Source organism: Amyelois transitella, chromosome 23 (genome assembly GCF_032362555.1).
Source record: "Amyelois transitella isolate CPQ chromosome 23, ilAmyTran1.1, whole genome shotgun sequence".
In the NCBI taxonomy this organism is placed as follows: domain Eukaryota; kingdom Metazoa; phylum Arthropoda; class Insecta; order Lepidoptera; family Pyralidae; genus Amyelois; species Amyelois transitella.
The window spans coordinates 5,172,925-5,191,897 of record NC_083526.1 but is presented as its reverse complement, the minus strand read 5'-3'; the positions used below and the strand labels follow the sequence as shown (position 1 = coordinate 5,191,897).

The 18,973-nt window shown below is 34.5% G+C and overlaps 1 protein-coding gene and 3 long non-coding RNA genes across 4 annotated transcripts; 2 read left to right on the top strand and 2 right to left on the bottom strand.

The window, feature by feature from the left end:
* Positions 1 to 1,628: 1,628 nt before the first annotated feature.
* On the top strand, positions 1,629 to 8,252 carry LOC106130664 (uncharacterized). Its single transcript, XM_060950907.1, has 4 exons — positions 1,629 to 1,792; positions 2,219 to 2,304; positions 5,127 to 5,214; positions 7,651 to 8,252. Exons 1-4 carry the CDS (start codon positions 1,691 to 1,693, stop codon positions 7,753 to 7,755), a joined length of 381 nt encoding a protein of 126 aa, XP_060806890.1. The 5' UTR covers positions 1,629 to 1,690; the 3' UTR covers positions 7,756 to 8,252.
* On the bottom strand, positions 4,950 to 5,723 carry LOC132903267 (uncharacterized). Its single transcript, XR_009657362.1, has 2 exons — positions 5,584 to 5,723; positions 4,950 to 5,196 (listed from the first exon to the last, which is right to left on the bottom strand). It is a non-coding gene; the product is annotated as an uncharacterized LOC132903267 (long non-coding RNA).
* Positions 8,253 to 12,290: 4,038 nt separating the features above from the next.
* On the bottom strand, positions 12,291 to 13,379 carry LOC132903261 (uncharacterized). Its single transcript, XR_009657359.1, has 2 exons — positions 13,159 to 13,379; positions 12,291 to 12,717 (listed from the first exon to the last, which is right to left on the bottom strand). It is a non-coding gene; the product is annotated as an uncharacterized LOC132903261 (long non-coding RNA).
* Positions 13,380 to 16,361: 2,982 nt separating this feature from the next.
* On the top strand, positions 16,362 to 17,829 carry LOC132903259 (uncharacterized). The gene is made up of 2 exons (XR_009657357.1): positions 16,362 to 16,501; positions 16,765 to 17,829. It is a non-coding gene; the product is annotated as an uncharacterized LOC132903259 (long non-coding RNA).
* Positions 17,830 to 18,973: the final 1,144 nt, after the last annotated feature.

The following is an 18,973-nucleotide window of genomic DNA, read 5'->3' as shown; positions in this document are numbered from 1 at the left end:
ATTCCATTTCATTTTCCAACCTTCTTAGACAACTGGCATGCTTTGAGCTCGTTCAATATGAACTTCACATTATAATGCAGTAGGGCAATGACCTCGTTATAATTATACCAAACTTACCTCTTGGGAGGAATAAATCCAGAGGTATAATTCCTAAGAGGGATTTGAGAGACCAGAGTGTTAACAACGGACAGTTTATTAAGATTCAGTAGCTACATGAGTAGCATAACTATTTTTACATGCATACATACATATGGTGCCGTGTGGTTCCCGGCACCAATACAAAAAAGAATGGGACCACTCCATCTCTTTCCCATGGATGTCGTAAAAGGCGACTAAGGGATGGGCTTACATACTTGGGATTCTTTTTTAGGCGATGGGCTAGCAACCTGTCACTATTTGAATCTCGATTCGAGATCTTAAAGCCAAATAGCTGAACGTGGCCTATCAGTCTTTACAAGACTTTTGGCTCTGTCTACCCCGCAAGGGATATAGACGTGACTGTATGTATGTACACATATGGTCACGTCTATATCACTTACGGGCAGACAGAGCCGACAGTCTTGAAGAGACGCCACATTCAGTTGTATGGCTTAATGATAGAGTTGAGATTCAAATTGTGACAGGTTGCTAGCCCTTTGCCTTAAAAAAGTAACTATAATATTAACTAAACTATTTTAACATTTGTAATATAATACAAAATGTGTAGACCATGAGGAAGAAATGGTCTACGTTACTTGTTACAGGAGGCGACTTAAGGACAAAAAGTAACTTAAATACTTATACAGATAAACGTCCAATACACAGTACAATTACAAATTGATATTTTCCATCACGTCCCAAGCAGGAATCGAACCCGTGACTAGCGGTTCAGATGCGAGTACCACTACGCCAAATAGGTCTATAATATAAAAGATAGAACCTAACGCAGTTTAGATGTAACGTCATCAATATTAAAAAAATAGATACATACATACATAAAATCATGCCTCTTTCCCGGAGGGGTAGGCAGAGACTACCTCTTTCCACTTGTCACGATCTATGAATACTTCCGTCGCTTCATTCCCATTCATAACTCTCTTCATGCAAGCTCGGCGATTTCGGGTACTTTTGACCTAAAAAATATATAAAAGTATGTAAAAGTGTCAAATCACACAGATTGAGTCAACGATAGTTACAATATTTTATGATAAATAGATCCTATCCATCCAAGGCCCATCCCAATCACAAAAAGTTCTTTTTCCATCATGACCCGACCGAGGATGTATTACGGGACCTTTTGGTTCAGAGGGGATATTTTTTTTTATAACAGACAAATACAAGATTTGAGGAAGTTAATGCTTAAAATGCATCATAGTTCCATTTTCAAACAAAGACGATATGACGTGAAAAATCTTGGTTAATTATTATTGTAATGGTTTTGTTACACTGCTCCCCGGGGATTAACTACGTACCGTTCGCTAGGGACTTCCCATACGTTCAGTTAAAACCGATCACATTTGTTGAACTAATATCAACCTTATCTCAAACGAATAAGATCCTGCAATAAAAACAAACGCTTTGAGACTGATAATAGCTGTTATGAATTTTGTATATAAAATGAGAGGATTGCTCAGTGCAACATCATTCGGTTTCCAGTATATTGGAGGTTACATTTGAATTTCGAATACATTTTGAAATTTAAATTTCAAAAATGAATTTCGCTATGATTTTGTTCTTTGTGTTCGCTTGCGTTTTGGCTTTGACAGCAGTACAAGGCGCTCCCAGTCCAAAATGGAAGGTGTTCAAAAAACTTGTAAGTATTTATTTTTAGTTTTATTCTATAAAAAAAATTAGAGTACATAAATACCAGGTGTAATTTTTTTTTTCAATTTGTACCAAGTTTTTATTTTTAAATGTTAATTATTACTTTACAAACCTGTACCTACTTGAAATTATGTAAACAGATGTTTTTGAAGAAAATAATTTGAAGTCAATTTTTTTAATAAGAGGCGGAGTAGTAAATTATTTTAAACATTATAAGTTATTTTAAGAGTAAAGAAAAACAGAATGTAAGTAAAGTATAATCTGATATCATTTCATTATAGGTACATATGAAAAATATGTTTGGGTAATAAATGTATGATTTAAAAATATAGCGTTGAATGTTATTTTAAAAACAACTTCCTCGCAATTAAAGGAATACCTGTATAAAACTTAAAATCTTTTATTTTTTTTTCAGGAAAAAGTAGGCAGAAACGTCCGTGATGGCGTTATCAAAGCGGGCCCAGCTGTGGCCGTGGTGGGACAGGCAGCGGCCATTGGAAAGTGATAATATGTATAAAAGAAATTTCTTGGATTTATTTGACATGTTGCCATTATAGTTAATGATTATTTAATTTATTCCTATGTTTAATTATTTAGGTTAATGTAAATAATTATGAATCTCTTAATAAATGATTAATATTTTTTTTTAATTTTATTTGTTTATTTTTAGTGTCTACATTATATATCAACTAGATTTTTGACAGAGGTTCTCTTCCGGTTCCGATTTTTAGAATTGTCATTTTTTTTTTATTTTATGTTTATTTATTTAGTTCCCAAAACCAAAGTAGATTTAGATTTTATATTGCCAAACTGCTCAGAAGTTTGTCGGCAAAATTACGATTCTCACATTTTAAATACCTATAAATGTTAGAAGTCGATTATTTAGATTTGTTATAGCTGTAGGTGCCCATATTATGCATTTGATAATTTGTCCTAGTATCTGTACGCTAATTTAGTGTTAGATCTTATGACTATACCTTTTTTATTAGTTTGTTACACCCATTAAAAACTGGAGAAACTTAAGCTTCAGACAGGTACAAATATTTTGAAATTTTTCCGAAGTTAGTTTGTCTCTACTATACTGTTGTGATTAGAAAAAGATGCAAGAGATAACATAGAAAAAAGTCCGTTTCTCATTTGGCCTAATTTAAAAGCAACAGAATATTTTATTTTCATATTTTAGGTACCTTAGATGAAGAACTATTGATGAAGACGTAAAAATCTAGATTATACCTAAGAAAACACAAGAAAAAAATAACAATTATAACTGGCCAGTTTTAATTTTAAACCTTTTTTTATCAAAATGTATTTGTCATGCCTTTATTCCTATAAATAGCTATTCTAGCGAACTTGTCACAGTAATTTAGAAATGTTTTCCTATTTTTGATTAATACTCATATTTTCTATACCTACGCAATGATTTCTTTGTCTGTTTTTGTTTCTATATTATTAATCTTCTTTGTAAACAGAATACATTCGGTCAGGATTTGGTTGTGGTCAAGTTTTCTTATCTGTTGTTTTGTTAGTTTATAATAAGATAGTTTGCGAGTCGTTTTTGACCGCTTTAACTACCTTCAAAAGAAAAAGGTGATTCTCAGTTTGACCTGTATGTATGGATGTGTAAGTATGTATGTAATTGTAAGTACAGTAAATACTGAAGCGATTTTGATGAAGTTTTCAGGAAAGTATTTCTAACACTTAGGAGAAGACTTTAGAAAATTAACCGACTACAAAAAGGAGGATATTTAATGGAGGTGGTTCTCTTTTTACGAAACTTATTATTATATTTAATTAGAAAGTAAAGTTAGGACGAATGATATTGGTTAACTTTTATTTATTAAGAACATACGTGTTTTTTTTTACGTGCACAGGTTGATCTGCACTAACACCGTTGAGCCAAATAGCTGAACGTGGCTATTCAGTCTTTTCAAGACTGTTGGCTCTGTCTACTCCGCAAGGGTTATAGACGTGACCATATGTATGTATGTATGTAATCAAACTTTATTTGGGCCAAAAATATCTTCAGTTTTAGGGCTGCGTATCATAAAGGTAAAAAAGGACCCTTATACTAAATCTTCGTTGTCTGTCCGTTCGTCTGTTTGTCACCAGGCTTATAACTCATAAACCGTAATAGCTAAAGAGATAAAATTTTTACAAATTATGTTACGTTGTGTATACGATGAATTATATTTGAAAGAAAGTTAATATGGTCTTTAATAAAAGTGCTTTTTGTTTTTTTTTTTTTGCTAAATATTAATATCGGTAACAGGTTAACACTTAAAATTTTAACCCACATCATAAGTATATACTTATTACCTTTCAAAATTAATAATTAAATAACAATAAACATAATTATAAGGCAACTTTTTGGTCGATTTTAATAAACAGCTAGAAACGTGAATATAAAAAAAAACCTATTTAAATTACACACGTCATGATGAAACGGAACCCTTCATGCGTGAGTCCTACTCGCACAGGGCCCGTTTTTAAATTTATCTGAACGGTGACTGAGTGGGTCCCGGAGGGGCGTAGGCCTAGGACGACGAAGGGGGTGGGTGGGTTGACATCGAAATGTTTCTAACGGATTGCAAAATTATGAGCATGACAGAAATTTGTGGAGACAGGATTGGGATTTGTTTAGAACTGGAAAAATAAAATTTTCTTGAAGAGAAGAGAGTTATGAATGTGGATGAAGCGAAGGAAGTATGCAGAGATCGTGGCAAGTGGTGATTGTAGTCTCTGCCTACCCCTCCGGGAAAGAGGCGTGATTTTATGTATGTATGTATGTAAAGAGAAATCTTCTTTACGAGGTACACATTGAGGTAAAAACTCATGATCAAGTAAGTCGCGTGTTGAAATTGAGATTACAATGAAGACACTAGCCCGTCTCGTAAAGGAAGACTCTAAAGTTTATAAGAAAGCGAAAGCCCTTAATTGACTTTTACAATAATCGCGAGAGAGAATTTTGTATTAGGTATGTATAAAATGAAAAGAGTTTCACAGTGAAATTCATTGATTCGATTTGTTTGGGATGGCTTGCAGATTTGCTAATGACAAAGTAATTTCTAAGTATTTTTTAAGAATTTCAACGGAAGGTCCTCTAGTCACCTATACAATAAACGTTGAATAAATGAATATCAATTAAATTAAATTATTTTTTTATATTACTTTATTATGGCATAGAATATTTACAACAAATAATGAGTAGGTTTTAAAGATCTAAAATTAAATGAGGTAATAAATAACTTAAGGTACGAGGTTAGTATAAAAATTTGGATCTAGATTCATGTATTTTCATTTCCCTCCCTTGTATATGGTTGCAGCTTCTCCCACTACAGACACGGCCGGTCCAGCCTTGATGACTCCATCCCGAATGTTTCTGCCGACTTTTTCCTGAAAAATTTAAAAAAAGTTCGTTGTAGAGCAGGTGACTGGCAGTTAATTATGTATACTTAGACAAGTTTAAATAATTATATGTTTTTTGAGAAAAATAGCAGCTTTAAAAAATAAAATAAGAATAAAACTATACAAAAATTTAGTTTTATTTTAGACTAATAAACTTTTAAAATATTACAAAGATTAATATTTAGTAATGCAATTAAATAAAAATAGTTGAAATGAAACACTAAAATTAACTGACGAATGAAATGAATTCGGATCAGTGTAGGGAAATAATTAGGTCAATTCAATTTAATGATTAGGAACCGTCCATATATTGTTACGTAAACCAAAAGTTAGCAAAGACGAATATAAAACGTAAAGTAAGAAAAAAAAACTTACTAGTTTTTTGAACAACTTCCATTTTGGACTGGGAGCGCCCGACACCGTTGTCAGAGCCAAAACGCAAGCGAAAACGAAAAACAAAATCTTAGCGAAATTCATTTTCAAAATTCAAATTTCTAAATTGGAATTCTAAATTCAAACGTGAACTTCGATGCACTGGAATCGAATGATATTGTTTGACAACGCCCGTATTATATATGGTCGATTTATAACTACAACAATATTATCTCTGCAACATTTTGCTCATTGCTTTCAACTGTATTGCTTTGCTGTAAGGTTGAAAATGGTTTGGCAAGTGTTGGACGATAACTGGTCTGGACGTCTGGCTGGAAAGTCCTAACATATGGTCCGTAGTTAATCCCCGAGACCCGAGGAACAAAGGAGTAGGGATTTGTTTTTTTTTTCAGATAATCGATTGATACGTCATCTTGGCGGTCAGATAATGGTTTTGTTATGGTCGATTGGAATACTCCCGTGGCTCCACCCGCGATAACGAAAAAACATTCCATTCCCGTGGGAATTTCGGAAAATCCTCTCTTAGTCCCTACCCCTAGTACCCCTAGACCACATACGAAACCTTCATACCATATTTCAAACCTGTGGATTCAGTATTTGGGCTGTGTTGTGCGTTGAGATGTCATATTCTCTTATGTATTATCTTAGGTACTTAGTAGTAAGAAAAAAAAATGTTTAGAATGTCATATACCTACATACACAAGTCACGTCTTTTTCACCTACGGAGTAGATAGCCAATAGACTCAAGGCGCAAAGGCCATTAACCGGCTGGGGTTCAGAGCTTCTGACAGGTTTCTGGCTCATCGCATAAAAAACAACAAATTTTATAAGCCTTTCAGTTTATTGACTGTTACAAAAAGCAGTTAGCAAATAAAGGTTTTTCTACCACAAGACTATCAAGGTCAAATTCTTGTCAGTAGTCAATCAAAAACAAATATCTATTTTATACGACGAAAATTATAATAATTGAAACAAAAGGTATGTAAAGAAACAAATCTTAACAAAGGTTTATTTTAATTTTGACTTACAATATGTAGGAAAACGGGAGTTTACCAAGTTTACACACATAAGTACTTACTTAACATGCAACTGCTTAATGAAACGGAACCTTAAAACTATAAACAAACGATTCAAGTTGGACCTTACAAAAAATTTAATGGCAAAATAAATTTGTTTTCGAATTATTTATAAGGCAGAAATATTGTCGGGATCGCATCATTTAAATTTCGCGTTCCATTACGAGTAAGACTTAGTTCTTGAAATTCTTAACCATGAAGATGTTGAATATTGTCTTCCTTTTTGCTATATTCGCTATGGTCTTTTCACCAACGACGGCTAGGCCAGATTTTTGGAAGCGTCTTGGGAAGTCAATTGTAAGTTAACTATAAGTTATAATATATTAACTGTAGTTCTCGTCTTCGTACGCCTTCAATCTCTTTATATTTTAACTTATTAATAGTTATTATTATTGTCTATGTTAGTTCAAAGTTTAAAGAAAATTCGTCTCGAAATTTTTTGTGTGAAAGAGTAACAAACACACACACATCCTTTCAAACTTACGCATTTATAAGGTAATAGGAAATTACTATTATCATCCTTCTTGCCCCACGTATATGGATTAAATTCCCCTGAAAAGGTTGCTGAGGTCACAGGAGATCGCTTAATGAAATATCAAGAGTTAACCGAGGATCGTGGTCATATAATGTAACTCGGGCACCTCTTTAGGCTATATTTAGAAAAACTATTGCTATCCCGTTTCACGCTATAATAAAAAGCGAAACAGCGGCAGTTTGCCGCGCGATAAAAACGGCGTCGCGCGGGTCATGTTTTGGCGGCAGGAGGTTGATAATTATTATTCCAATGGTAGGATTTGTTTGTAAGTCTCCCAACTCCATCATTTACCCATCCGAATGGTGACTGTTAGTTCCGTCTATTTAATAAAGGATAAATACATGTAATCTCAGCATAATGCAATTTTTTTTTTCGGTTTTTCTTTTTCTTATGGTGCAATAAAGAGTCTATCTATCTATCTATAATGTTTTGTTATAGGAGGGTGCTGGTCAAAGGGTGCGTGACTCCATCATCAGCGCCGGCCCAGCTGTGGCTACCGTAGCCCAAGCCCAGAGTGTCTTACAAGGAGGCGATAGGGGATAGTCCAAATAATATTAATTAAAACATTATCAAGACCAAAACATACTAATCCACTTTTGTATAATCTTGTTCTTTCTTCATTCATTCTCTCCACTTTGGAGAAGAGTCCAGGGTAAGCTGTTGACCATGGATCCTGAACTGGGTGAGTTAGGTTTTTACACGAAGCTACTTCCCCATCTGTTCTCAGCCACGTTTGCAAATAAACCTAACCCTTATTGGATCTATCATGGTTACAAAACAAGTTGTCTTAATGTAAAGGTTTCCTCATGATGTAAACCGTAAAAGCGCGCATAAGAAAACGCTACACTTATTGGATTATTAATCAAGATTAGTCTTAAAGTAATAGTTCATTATTTATATAAAAAAAAGTAAATTTTAATGTATTTAAAAATTCATACTCAGTTAAGTTTAAACAATGTTTAACACATTCAGTGTAATTATGCTATATAAAGAAGTAATTCTTCTGACTTACAGGTTAATTAAATAAATTGTTTATTTTAATAAAAACTCTTTTTTTTCCTCTGAAATATTATACATACATAAATACATATAGTCACGTATATATCCCTTACGGGGTAGACAGAGCCAACAGGCCGGAAAAGACTGAATGGCCACGTTCAGCTGCTCGGCTTAATGATGGAATTGAGATCTAAATAGTGACAGGGTTGCTAGGCCATCGCCTAAAAAAAAAGGATCGCAATTTTATAAGCCTATCCCTCAGTCGCCTTTTACGACATCCATGGGAAAGAGATGGAGTGGTCCTATTCTTTTTTTGTATTGGTGCCGGGAACCACACGGCACAAAATATTATTATTTAAAAATATATCCTCTTGATCTTGGCTTAAGTTACATCCTCACCTCTCTGGAGAGGAGGCAGTGATGCGTCTTTCACTAGGATCCAGGATTAGGCAAGGCACGTTTTTTAACAAACTACATAGGTATGATAATCCCTAATTATTTTATACTAGAGGCCGCCCGCGACTTCGTCCGCATGGAAACCCTATCATTCCCGCGAGAACTCCGGGATACAAAGTAGCCTATGTTATTCTGGGTCTTCAGCCATCTACATACCAAATTTCATCGTAATCGGTTCAGTAGTTTTGCTTGAAACAGTAACAAACATCCATACTGACATCCTGACATACTCACAAACTTTCGCATTTATAATATTAGTAGGATTAAGTTACGAATGTATAAATGTATAAAGAAACGATTTATATGAAATGGTACCTAATAAATGAAATCGTAAGTTTCGTGTAGTGACTGAGAACAAAAACGATGCAGATTACGTACCTATACAAATAATAAGCCTTAGTTTAGTTAACGGGATGTAATACTATTAAGGCGATACATCATAGATTTTGGGTCATTTTCACTTGGTTTTTTCTCATAAAATATAACATGCATCGTTACAATATTTTTGGATATGAAAGTAAATATATTCAATTATATTTGTGGAAGATGAAAACACGATTGGAACAAAAATCCTCGATCAAAAAAAATTCAGGAACACAAGTCTAGATTTCGATTATTTATCTCAAACTATAAGGATTTAAAATTTGAATTTTGTACCAAATTGAAGATCATTAAAAAATAATAACTTCTGGAAGATGAAATTTCGATTGGATGTTTTGTTTAGACGTAATTAAACTAAATAGATGAAAACAGGAATTAAAATTGTTGCGACAATAGTACTGGACAGTAGAGTGTTGACACTTTATCTCTGTCTCATTCCTACACGACCGGGTGGGATAAAGCGCTATCCTTTGTAAGCGTGCCTTCACTCTGCGGATCACATTCTCCGACGCAGGATCTGTGCCAATCGCTCCGAGCGTCGTTGAAAAATATTCTGCGAAGTATTTAATTTCCCACATTCATTTTGTTTGAATTTATTTCTGTACATAATTGTCAGCTCAGCTTATTGAATTGTGTCGTTGATCTCTGAATCTTACGCGTCGCTTTTCCGCCGGACGGGGTGATATTACGTAGGTATTTAGGATCGTGGATTTTGATACTTTTTTTTTTTTGGTACTTTCTGAAATATACCTATTATAGATAGTTTAGGTTAGTTTTTAATACAGTTTTTTTGTTTCGTTTAGTGTAAATAGGTGTATAATTTTACGTCATGATAGCATGTTAAATGTTAGCATGTTAAAAAAAAACCTTGAAAGAGCTTCCCATATGGGACAATTAAGATGGTGGGTACTAATTACACTTACTAATAGATAGACATATAGATGCCTACTGAGATTTTCTCCGCAAACACTGAAGGTGAAAAATATTTCATTTGATACCTATTATATTACTATATATTACATTTGCCTACGGAAACAGTACTTTTTACTGGATGATTGTTCTGTCTTTTTCTATAGGTACTTACTCCTAGGTAACTGTATTATTCAGGGTATCTCCTCAGCTGCAAGACGTCGCAGGGTTTATTTTTCTTCGCTTTCTTCATTTGGCACGATCACAGTCATTATCCCATTATTTGATTGTTATTAATTTTTAGGAAAAATAAATTGTCTCCGATATCGTCGTTGACAATGTCCGAACAGAGAAGTGCGGATGGTGTGGAGTCGACAGTTGATGATAGTCATGGCATTATTCCGACGCCGACATCAACGACAACCCAAGATAGAAAACCATAGGTTCCGTAGCCATTTGGCTACGGAACCCTAAAAATATATGATATACATTACTATGTAAATTACCTTTGATTGAACGAAATCGAATAAGTAATTACGAGTAGTTTTTTTAAAACCATTACAAACTTATTCATTTTATACAAAATTTTTGCATACATCCGCAACTATATCATTGCTTATAATGTAATTTAATATATGTATGTTTTTTTGTAAAATTATTTTATTGTATCAAAAACAATAAAATATTCTGATGCGGACTCCATTGCATTCGCAAACTTTATTCGAGTTACGTGAGGTCACGCGCCAGCGGCTACGGTGCGGCGATCTAGCGGGGCAAGCTGGTCGGGGGTGAGCCCCGCGCGGGGTGAGCCTCTCGCCCGCATCGAGGTACATGTAATCTGAATGTAGCGCCTTAATGTCATTTCCTAGACTCTTAATTTATTGAAAATCTTTGTGGCACTTTCACGGGATACCGCTTTCCTGACGAGGGCCCAATGTTATTCAATAGGATCATGGCTATTTTATCTTTGTACAAAAAAAGACGTATTACTACATCTACGTACTAATATTCGGAATGTGAAAGTTCGTAAGGATTTCTGTGTGTTTGTGACTATTTCACGCATAAACTACTGAAGGAATTTACATACAATTATACTTACGTCTATATTCCCAGCGGGGTAGATATAGCCAACAGTCTTGAAATGATATATAGAATTGAGATGCAAATAGTGATAGATTGTTATCCTATCGCCTAAAAGAAGGATCCCAAGTTTATAAAAATAATGCTAAAATGCTAAAATAATTAAACTTTTAACTCTAAGTTGCACCTCCTACCACAGTAGTATTGACGCCAGCCCCTGAACCGGAGCACGCGCGATGCTGTTTCTATCGCGCGAAAAACTATCGCTGTTTCGCTTTTATTTCTGACTTGAAACGGGACAGCGATAGATTTTCACACGATAATAACAGCATCGCGCGTGCCATGCTACGAGTGCTGGTGTCCGCTTTTCTACATCTTACCAACGTCCACCAATTATACTTATGAAAATGTTATCTTGAATTTGTAACACATTTTATATATTTTATTTTATTTTATTTGGAAAACATACATACATAAACATACATAAGTGTAGCAAAATGCTTAAAAATGATACATACACATATAATATTTGACCATATATGTAAATATATTCGTTATTATGTATCGTATTATATCCGTGTTTTTTCACATTCTCCATTATTTCTTCGCTCCTAATAGTTGCAGCGTGATGTTATATAGCCTACAGCCATCCTCGATATATGGTATATTCTACACAAAAATATTTTTTCAATTCGAACCAGTAGTTCCTGAGATTAAACAAACAAACTCTTCAGCTTTATAATATTAGTATAGATTAGTATAGATATATAAAAAAAAACAAGAAAGAAATATGGTAGGTACCAGTTAGCGCCTAATTATTATTGACAGAATGAGAACCGTCAAATTAAGATTAGGTAACAAATCTTTTTACACGAATGGATGTTGAATTGAAAAGGTCCAGCTCCGAGGAGACTACCACCTTGTTCATTTCCTTAGCTGATCTAATAAAGAAAGAGTTTAATATAGGTACATGTTTATTATAATGTTGTATTTTGATATAATTACACTCGTATGTTTATTATGATATTGTATGTGGTTTCGTTTGTTCTAGACCAGCATATCGATATTTTTTTTGAGGTTTTTAAAATTAAGAGTAAACTGGAAAGGTGTAGTCTCCGCCTACCCCTCCGGGAAAGAAAAGTAGTTTTGTGTTTGTATTTTTCTTAGTAGGTATCATTGTCTTTAATGCTTCTGTATGCTGTGAGGGGGGAAATATAAATACTATGTTTATTTAGAATTAACTAAAACCAACATTATTTTACATTGTAACTTTATTATAAAACTTAATACCTAAATAGTGATTTGGAGTAGTTTGAATTTATTATAATTTTCATTCATTCATTCATATATTCAGGTCTATATCCCTTGTGGTGTAGCTGTCTTCACCACAAGGGATATATACCTGATATGAAGACTGATATGATGAAAGGCCACGTTAAGCTGTTAGGCTTAATGATAGAATTGTAATAAAATAAAAATAACAGTTTATCACAGATCTCAGACCACCACTCCGGGAAAAAGGCGAAATTGTATGATCCATGGTTTTATATGCCTTCTAACAAGACCACGATATTATTCATTTCTCGCTCCACCTTGAAGAATTTGCTGCGCTTGCGCAATCGTGTCCACGGCTGGTCTTGCGCTGATGATGGAGTCTCGCACTCTTTGTCCAACACCCTCCTAAAAAGTCAAAGTCAATTAATAAATAAAATATATAAGCTGCAGCTGCGCCCGCGCAGATTTAGCGCCACCTATACCTATAAACGAATTTAGGACTTCACCAATCCCACGACAACTAAAATTTTACCCGCGATGAAAGGTACCATGTGTTCTTCTCCAGACTCTTCATTAAGTATATATATGCAAAATTACAAGTAGATACCACGTGAAGAGGTAACAAACAAACAAAAGTACCTACCTACTTTCACATTTATAATATCAGTGTTCAATTGTAAAAAAAAATATATATTTAAAATATTTAAAAAATCTTTAGATATTTATGGATTTCCATTTGCTATAACATATACCATCACACTCACAAGATACCTGAACCACCTTCCCTTAAATAATAAGAATAATAAGATCTGCAATTCCGTCTTAAAACGGCCAGGCAGTACTTACAAGTCCTTTTCCGAGATCCTTCCAAAAATCTGGACGTGCAGCGGCCGGCGCCAAGGTCATTGCGATCAATGCAAAAATAAAGGCAACCTTTAAGAACTTCATTGTTTCGCTAGAACCAGGGTGTGCGAGGTCGTCCTTTTTGCTTGAAACGCAAAGCTCAATTACTTAGAACTTTAAGTTCCTTTTGGCTTTTATACTTCACCAACAATGAGTCAACTACAGGTAAGTACTTTGAACCTTCTCACTATGTGATGAACGTTCAATTTTAATATGATTGCGCAGTTGCAATGGGATTCCCAGGAGTATTCGAAGTGAATTGGAACTGACAGTTCTTTTTTTAAATTTCATTTATCAATCATGGACTCGGGATATCCCTGAGGCCCGTGTGATTACGGCGTTAGACCCGATGACCTTTTATCAGTAACTGTCTTATCATAATAATAAATGCATATTTTATTAATAGTACATTCATTATATTTATCGATCTATTCTTGGCCTTTGTGTAAAAAATTAAATTAAATATTTAAAGAACAAATGATAAAAATTTAAGATCCCTTTAAAATAAAAGAAACTTAATCTTATTAATGTAACTTAGTATGTATTAAGTAATAATTATTAAGAAATACGTCGCGTTGGGGGCTATATACGTCGAGTTCTCTCAATCGCCTTTAAGGCCACTAGCTGTACCCGCGACTTCGTCCGCGTGGAATAGATAGATATATTTTGGGCATCATTGAAGCCTTCAAGGACCAATAATTTTTCCCGTTTTTTCATATTTTCCATTATTTCTTTGCTCCTTATAGTTACAGCATGATGTTATATAGCCTAAAGCCTTCCTCGCTAAATGGTCTATTCAACACAAAAATAATTTTTCAATTCGAACCTCCGAGTTCCTGATATTAGCGCGTTCAAACAAACAAACAAACAAACTCTTTAGCTTTATAATATTAGTATAGATGGGAAAGATGAGTGGTCTTATTCTAATGTGCCAGAAACCACACGGAATATGTTGCGACGTCAGCTCTAAACGCGCTTACAATTACAAAATAACACGACTTCCGTATTTATTATTGCCTGAGTTAAATCAACCGTCAACTTAGCTATCTACTAACATGCAATTACTAATAATTATAATGACGATTGGAACAAGGGATATCCCGGTCGGAATGATACTCGTATTAACCTTGCGACCTTTAATCTGTTCCAAATATAAATGTAACTACATTAAACCTCATATATCAAAGTGCCTTGTGGTTCCAGGCCCAGCAGAAAAAAGAATAAGACCACTCCGTTTCTTCCCACGGATAACGTGAAAGACGACTAAGGGATTCTTCTTGTAGGCGATGGGCTAGCAACAAGTCCCTATTTGAATCTCAATTCCATCCGTCCATCCATATAGTCACGTTTATATCCCTTGCAGGGTACTCAGAGCCAGCAGTCTTGAAAGATTGACAGGCCATGTTCAGCGGTCCGGCTTAATGATAGAATTGAGAATGATGATGATGAGGATGATGATAGAATTGATTCTATGTATGTATATTTGACGGCCTCTGTGGCTCAGCGGTCGAACGCTTGTCTGTGACACCGCAGGTCCCGGGTTCGAATCGCGGCCAGGGCATGATGAGAAAAGAACTTTTTCTGATTTGCCTGGGTCTTGGATGTTTATCTATATAAGTATTTATTATAAAATATGATATCGTTGAGTTAGTATCTCCTAACACAAGTCTCGAACTTACTTTGAGGCTAACTCAATCTGTGGTATTTGTCCCGTATATACATACATAGGTATATATTATATATTATAAATAGTTATTTATTTATATCTAAGGATATAGACGTAACATATGGCGTCTTTTCAAGACCTGTTTACTGATAAAAACCATGCTGTCGGGACTAGACAGATTGATCTTTTTTTAATAGAACGATAAAAAATTGCCCATTCATTTCATAACAAAAGGTTAGGTCAAGAGTACCCGAATCCGACAAGTTTGCGTGACGAGAGTTATGAATGTGAATGAAGAAAAAGAAGCCGGGATCAAGGTAAGTTAAAAGATGTAGTCTCTGTTTCCCCCGTCCGGGAAAGAGGTGTAGTCATTATTTATGTAAGTCACGCGAGTTTAAAAATTTATAATAATGCGTTTCACTTTTTAACCGATTTTAAAAAGGAGGATTTTTCTCAACTATCTTAGGCATAATGAAAAATTAAGTTCCTAGTTCGGTAATAAACACGACCTATGGTAATTAATTAGCGGTACCTTGATTCGTATTTTGAGCAGTTTAGTAAGTAACTAAAATGTATGAAGGTTTCATGATTTATAAATTACTAGAGGCCGCCCGCGACTTCGTCCGCATGGAAACCCTATCAATCCCGCAGGAACTATGGGATAAAAAGTAGCCTATATGTTATTCTGGGTCTTCAGCTACCCACATACCAAATTTCATCGTAATTGATGTAACAAACATCCATACTGACATCCTGACATACTCACAAACTTTCGCATTTATAATATTAGTAAGAATCTACCAAATATTTCACAGAGTTGTAAATATAATCTAAATATGGATAAAAAATATTCTGGTTCTTATTATATTTCAATTGAAAAAAAATCCCTTCCGATTTACTTGTTGTACAAAGTTGTAAAAAAATCATACAAATAATGTATAACAGGTACCTAAGTCCAACTTATTCGACTGTTAATTCAAACACATTAATTCACGCCGTGTGGTTTCCGGCCACTTCATATATTTCATCTCCATGGATGTACAAAAATAAATAAATAATATAAGGGACATGAATAAACCGACCTACCTAAACAATAAGGAAATATTCTGCAAGTTAAAAATCCCTAACAACCAATACAAGTATCAGCTTTCTAATGATTGCTACAAAAAACGAACACAGCGAATATGAGTCAGGGAACTCCCTGGCTCCTAAGTAAAGTTACAGTTAGACAAATTTATATTTACACTTTTAAAACCACTGCTTAACATAATGAAACTTTCTGAGTTATGAAATAAGGTTGCGGTTCGAAAAGCAAAAACATTTAAAGAGCAAACTATGTTTGCAAGATCGGTTGTATAAATCGATGCTTCTCTTAAACAGAGCATCATTCACGAGAGTCCATTGGCGGAGACCATTTGTAATTCGAATTCTCGAAATTCGACATACGAAAGTTACTACCTACGTAAACAAGTACCTACCTAGCAAATAATCAAATTTGAATAGTTTTAAATTTGGAAAATGAATTTTACCAAAATTATCATTTTTGTGTTCGCTTGCGTTTTGGCCGCTACCTGTGTATCAGGCGCACCGAGTCCGAAATGGAAGTTCTTTAAAAAAATTGTAAGTTTATGTTATTTATTTTTATTAAATATGTTTGAGATCAATGTTTTATTATTGCATTATGTAAAAGTGTATTGAATTAAGAACCTAACCGAATTTAAACAGAATTACTTAAGTACACGTAAATTTTGCTTACATTTTAATTATTTATAATTATGCTGTCTCCAGAGATATCTCACCTCTGAAACTGAAAAGCAATAAAAAACGCTATGATGAGAGAGATAGATAGATGTTTCATGTGCTGATTTTCTTTTATTTTTCAGGAGAGAGTGGGACAAAACATCCGAAATGGCATCATCAAAGCCGGTCCAGCAGTCCAGGTGGTGGGGCAGGCTGCAACCATTTACAAAATGGGATAAATCTTCAAATACTCTGCAGTTTATCACCCACAAAGATTCTTCTTTATGGCAGGTCAATTCTTGTTCATATTTGCGAGGTAGTTGCGAGGTTTGTTACATAAATCAAAAATCTTTTAGGAATATGAATTAATCCTGGTTTTCTTGGGAATTCTTGAACGAGAACTTTATAGAGTTACTTCTATATCCCTTGCGGGATAGACAGAGCTAACAGTATTGGAAATAAAATAATCAAAGAATTTCGTAATAGTTGGCAGCCCTAGTGAGATTTTAATATAAACCAGAGATATAGCATTATCAGTGGGATTATTTGATATTCTAATTAATTCTATTCATACGATTACGTCTATTCCTTACGGGGTAGACAGAGCCAGCAGTCTTGAAAAGACTGATAGACGTTCAAATGTTTGGCTAAATGATAGAATTGATATTCAAATAGTGACAAGTTGCTAGCCTATCGCCTAAAAGAAGAATCTCAAGTTTAAAACCCTATCCCTCAGTTGCCTTTTACAACATCTATAGGAGTGAACCGATTCTTTTTTCTATTCGTGCCGGGAACGGCACGAATAGAAAATAACCCTGTGCCGTGCACACGGCACAGGGTTATTATAATCTACCGATATATCATAATCAGTGGTATTATTAAGATTCTACAATGTACTTATTCGTATTTTTTTAAGTCTACGTTAGTATATTCTATATAGCATATGTAACACATTGACTGGATTTAGAGTCGGTATTAAGTCTACGATTTATTAGTGAATGAGTTTTATATACAGTTGTACAGTCAGCTCTACAAAAGCTTGACCCTGTTTATGTAAATCGACCCCGTGGAGTTCACTGTACACACTTCAAAAGAATTTTGTTCAAATGTACGAATAATTTATTTTTCTTGCCTATCAAAATAAAAGCTAGTCTGTAATTTTAAGCAATAACTTATTTTAATTAAGTAAATAAATATATTTTTCTACATATATTCTTTTATTAACACCTCAATAATAAACAAAATACAAACTAAAAAAAAAAACAAAATAAAAAAAATACGGCCTCTGTGGCGCAGCGGTAGTACGCTTGTCTGTGACACCAGAGCTTCCTTGTTCGAATCCCGGCCAGGGTATGATGAGAAAATAACTTTTTCTGATTGGCCTGGGTCTTGGGTATGTATCTATATAAGTATTTATTATAGTATAGTAGCGTTGAGTTAGTATCTCGTAACACAAGTCTCGAACTTACTTCGAGACTAACTCATAGTGTGTAATTTGTCAACAAAATTACAAGTTATCTGCACGGAACTTTAGCGCAGTATTACTAGGACCAAAACCAGGAGGTCATTTTCATTCACCTTTCTGGACAGGAGCCTGGAGTGCACTTTTTGACCATAATCCTGCGTTGGGTAAGTCTACTTGTACACGATGCGACTCTCCATCTGACCTCCGGAACCTTAGCAGGAGAACCTAAACCATATTGGCTCATATTGTTGCACTAAATGAATGTGTCTATTCCCTTTAGTCACCTTTTACGACATGCATGGGAAAAAGATAGAGTGGTCCTATTCCAAAATGCAGGGAGCCACACGACACACACTGTCAACTGTAGAATGTAGATAAAATAAAACAAAAAAAAAACATTAGCCGTGTAATTTCCAAAAAAATAAAAATCATATCACTCGCTTTGGATGTGCCGTGGGGTTACCGGCAACAATAAAAAAAGAATAGGAGAAGAATCCCGTTCCCATGAATATCGTAAAAGGCGACTAAGCGATAGGTTTATAAACTTGGGATTCTTCTGTTAGGAGTTGGGCTAGCAACCTGTCACTATTTGAATCTCAATCCTATCATTATGCCAAACATCTGAACGTGGCCTATCAGCCTTTTCAAGGCGGTTGACTCTATCTACCCCAAGGGATATAGACTTGATTGAGGGATATTGACTATATATATGTATGAAAGGATGTTGTAAATGGTAACTCAAGTTACAAAAGCACTTACAAATAATGTATATATTCCAAAAATATAGCTTTATTGTAACCTTTACAGTTCAATATCTTAATACGCAGAGGTGAACTTTTGAGAAACTTTTTGTAAGGCAAATTTTGACTGCCAAATATAACTTTGTG

Excerpts from the sequence above, each read along its gene's own strand:
- LOC106130664 (XM_060950907.1), top strand. The coding sequence starts at position 1,691 with ATGAATTTCGCTATGATTTTGTTCTTTGTGTTCGCTTGCGTTTTGGCT. Across the intron at positions 1,793-2,218 it reads GGAAGGTGTTCAAAAAACTT|GAAAAAGTAGGCAGAAACGT; the intron begins GTAAGTATTTAT and ends TTTTTTTTTCAG. Across the intron at positions 5,215-7,650 it reads TCCTGAAAAATTTAAAAAAA|GAGGGTGCTGGTCAAAGGGT; the intron begins GTTCGTTGTAGA and ends GTTTTGTTATAG.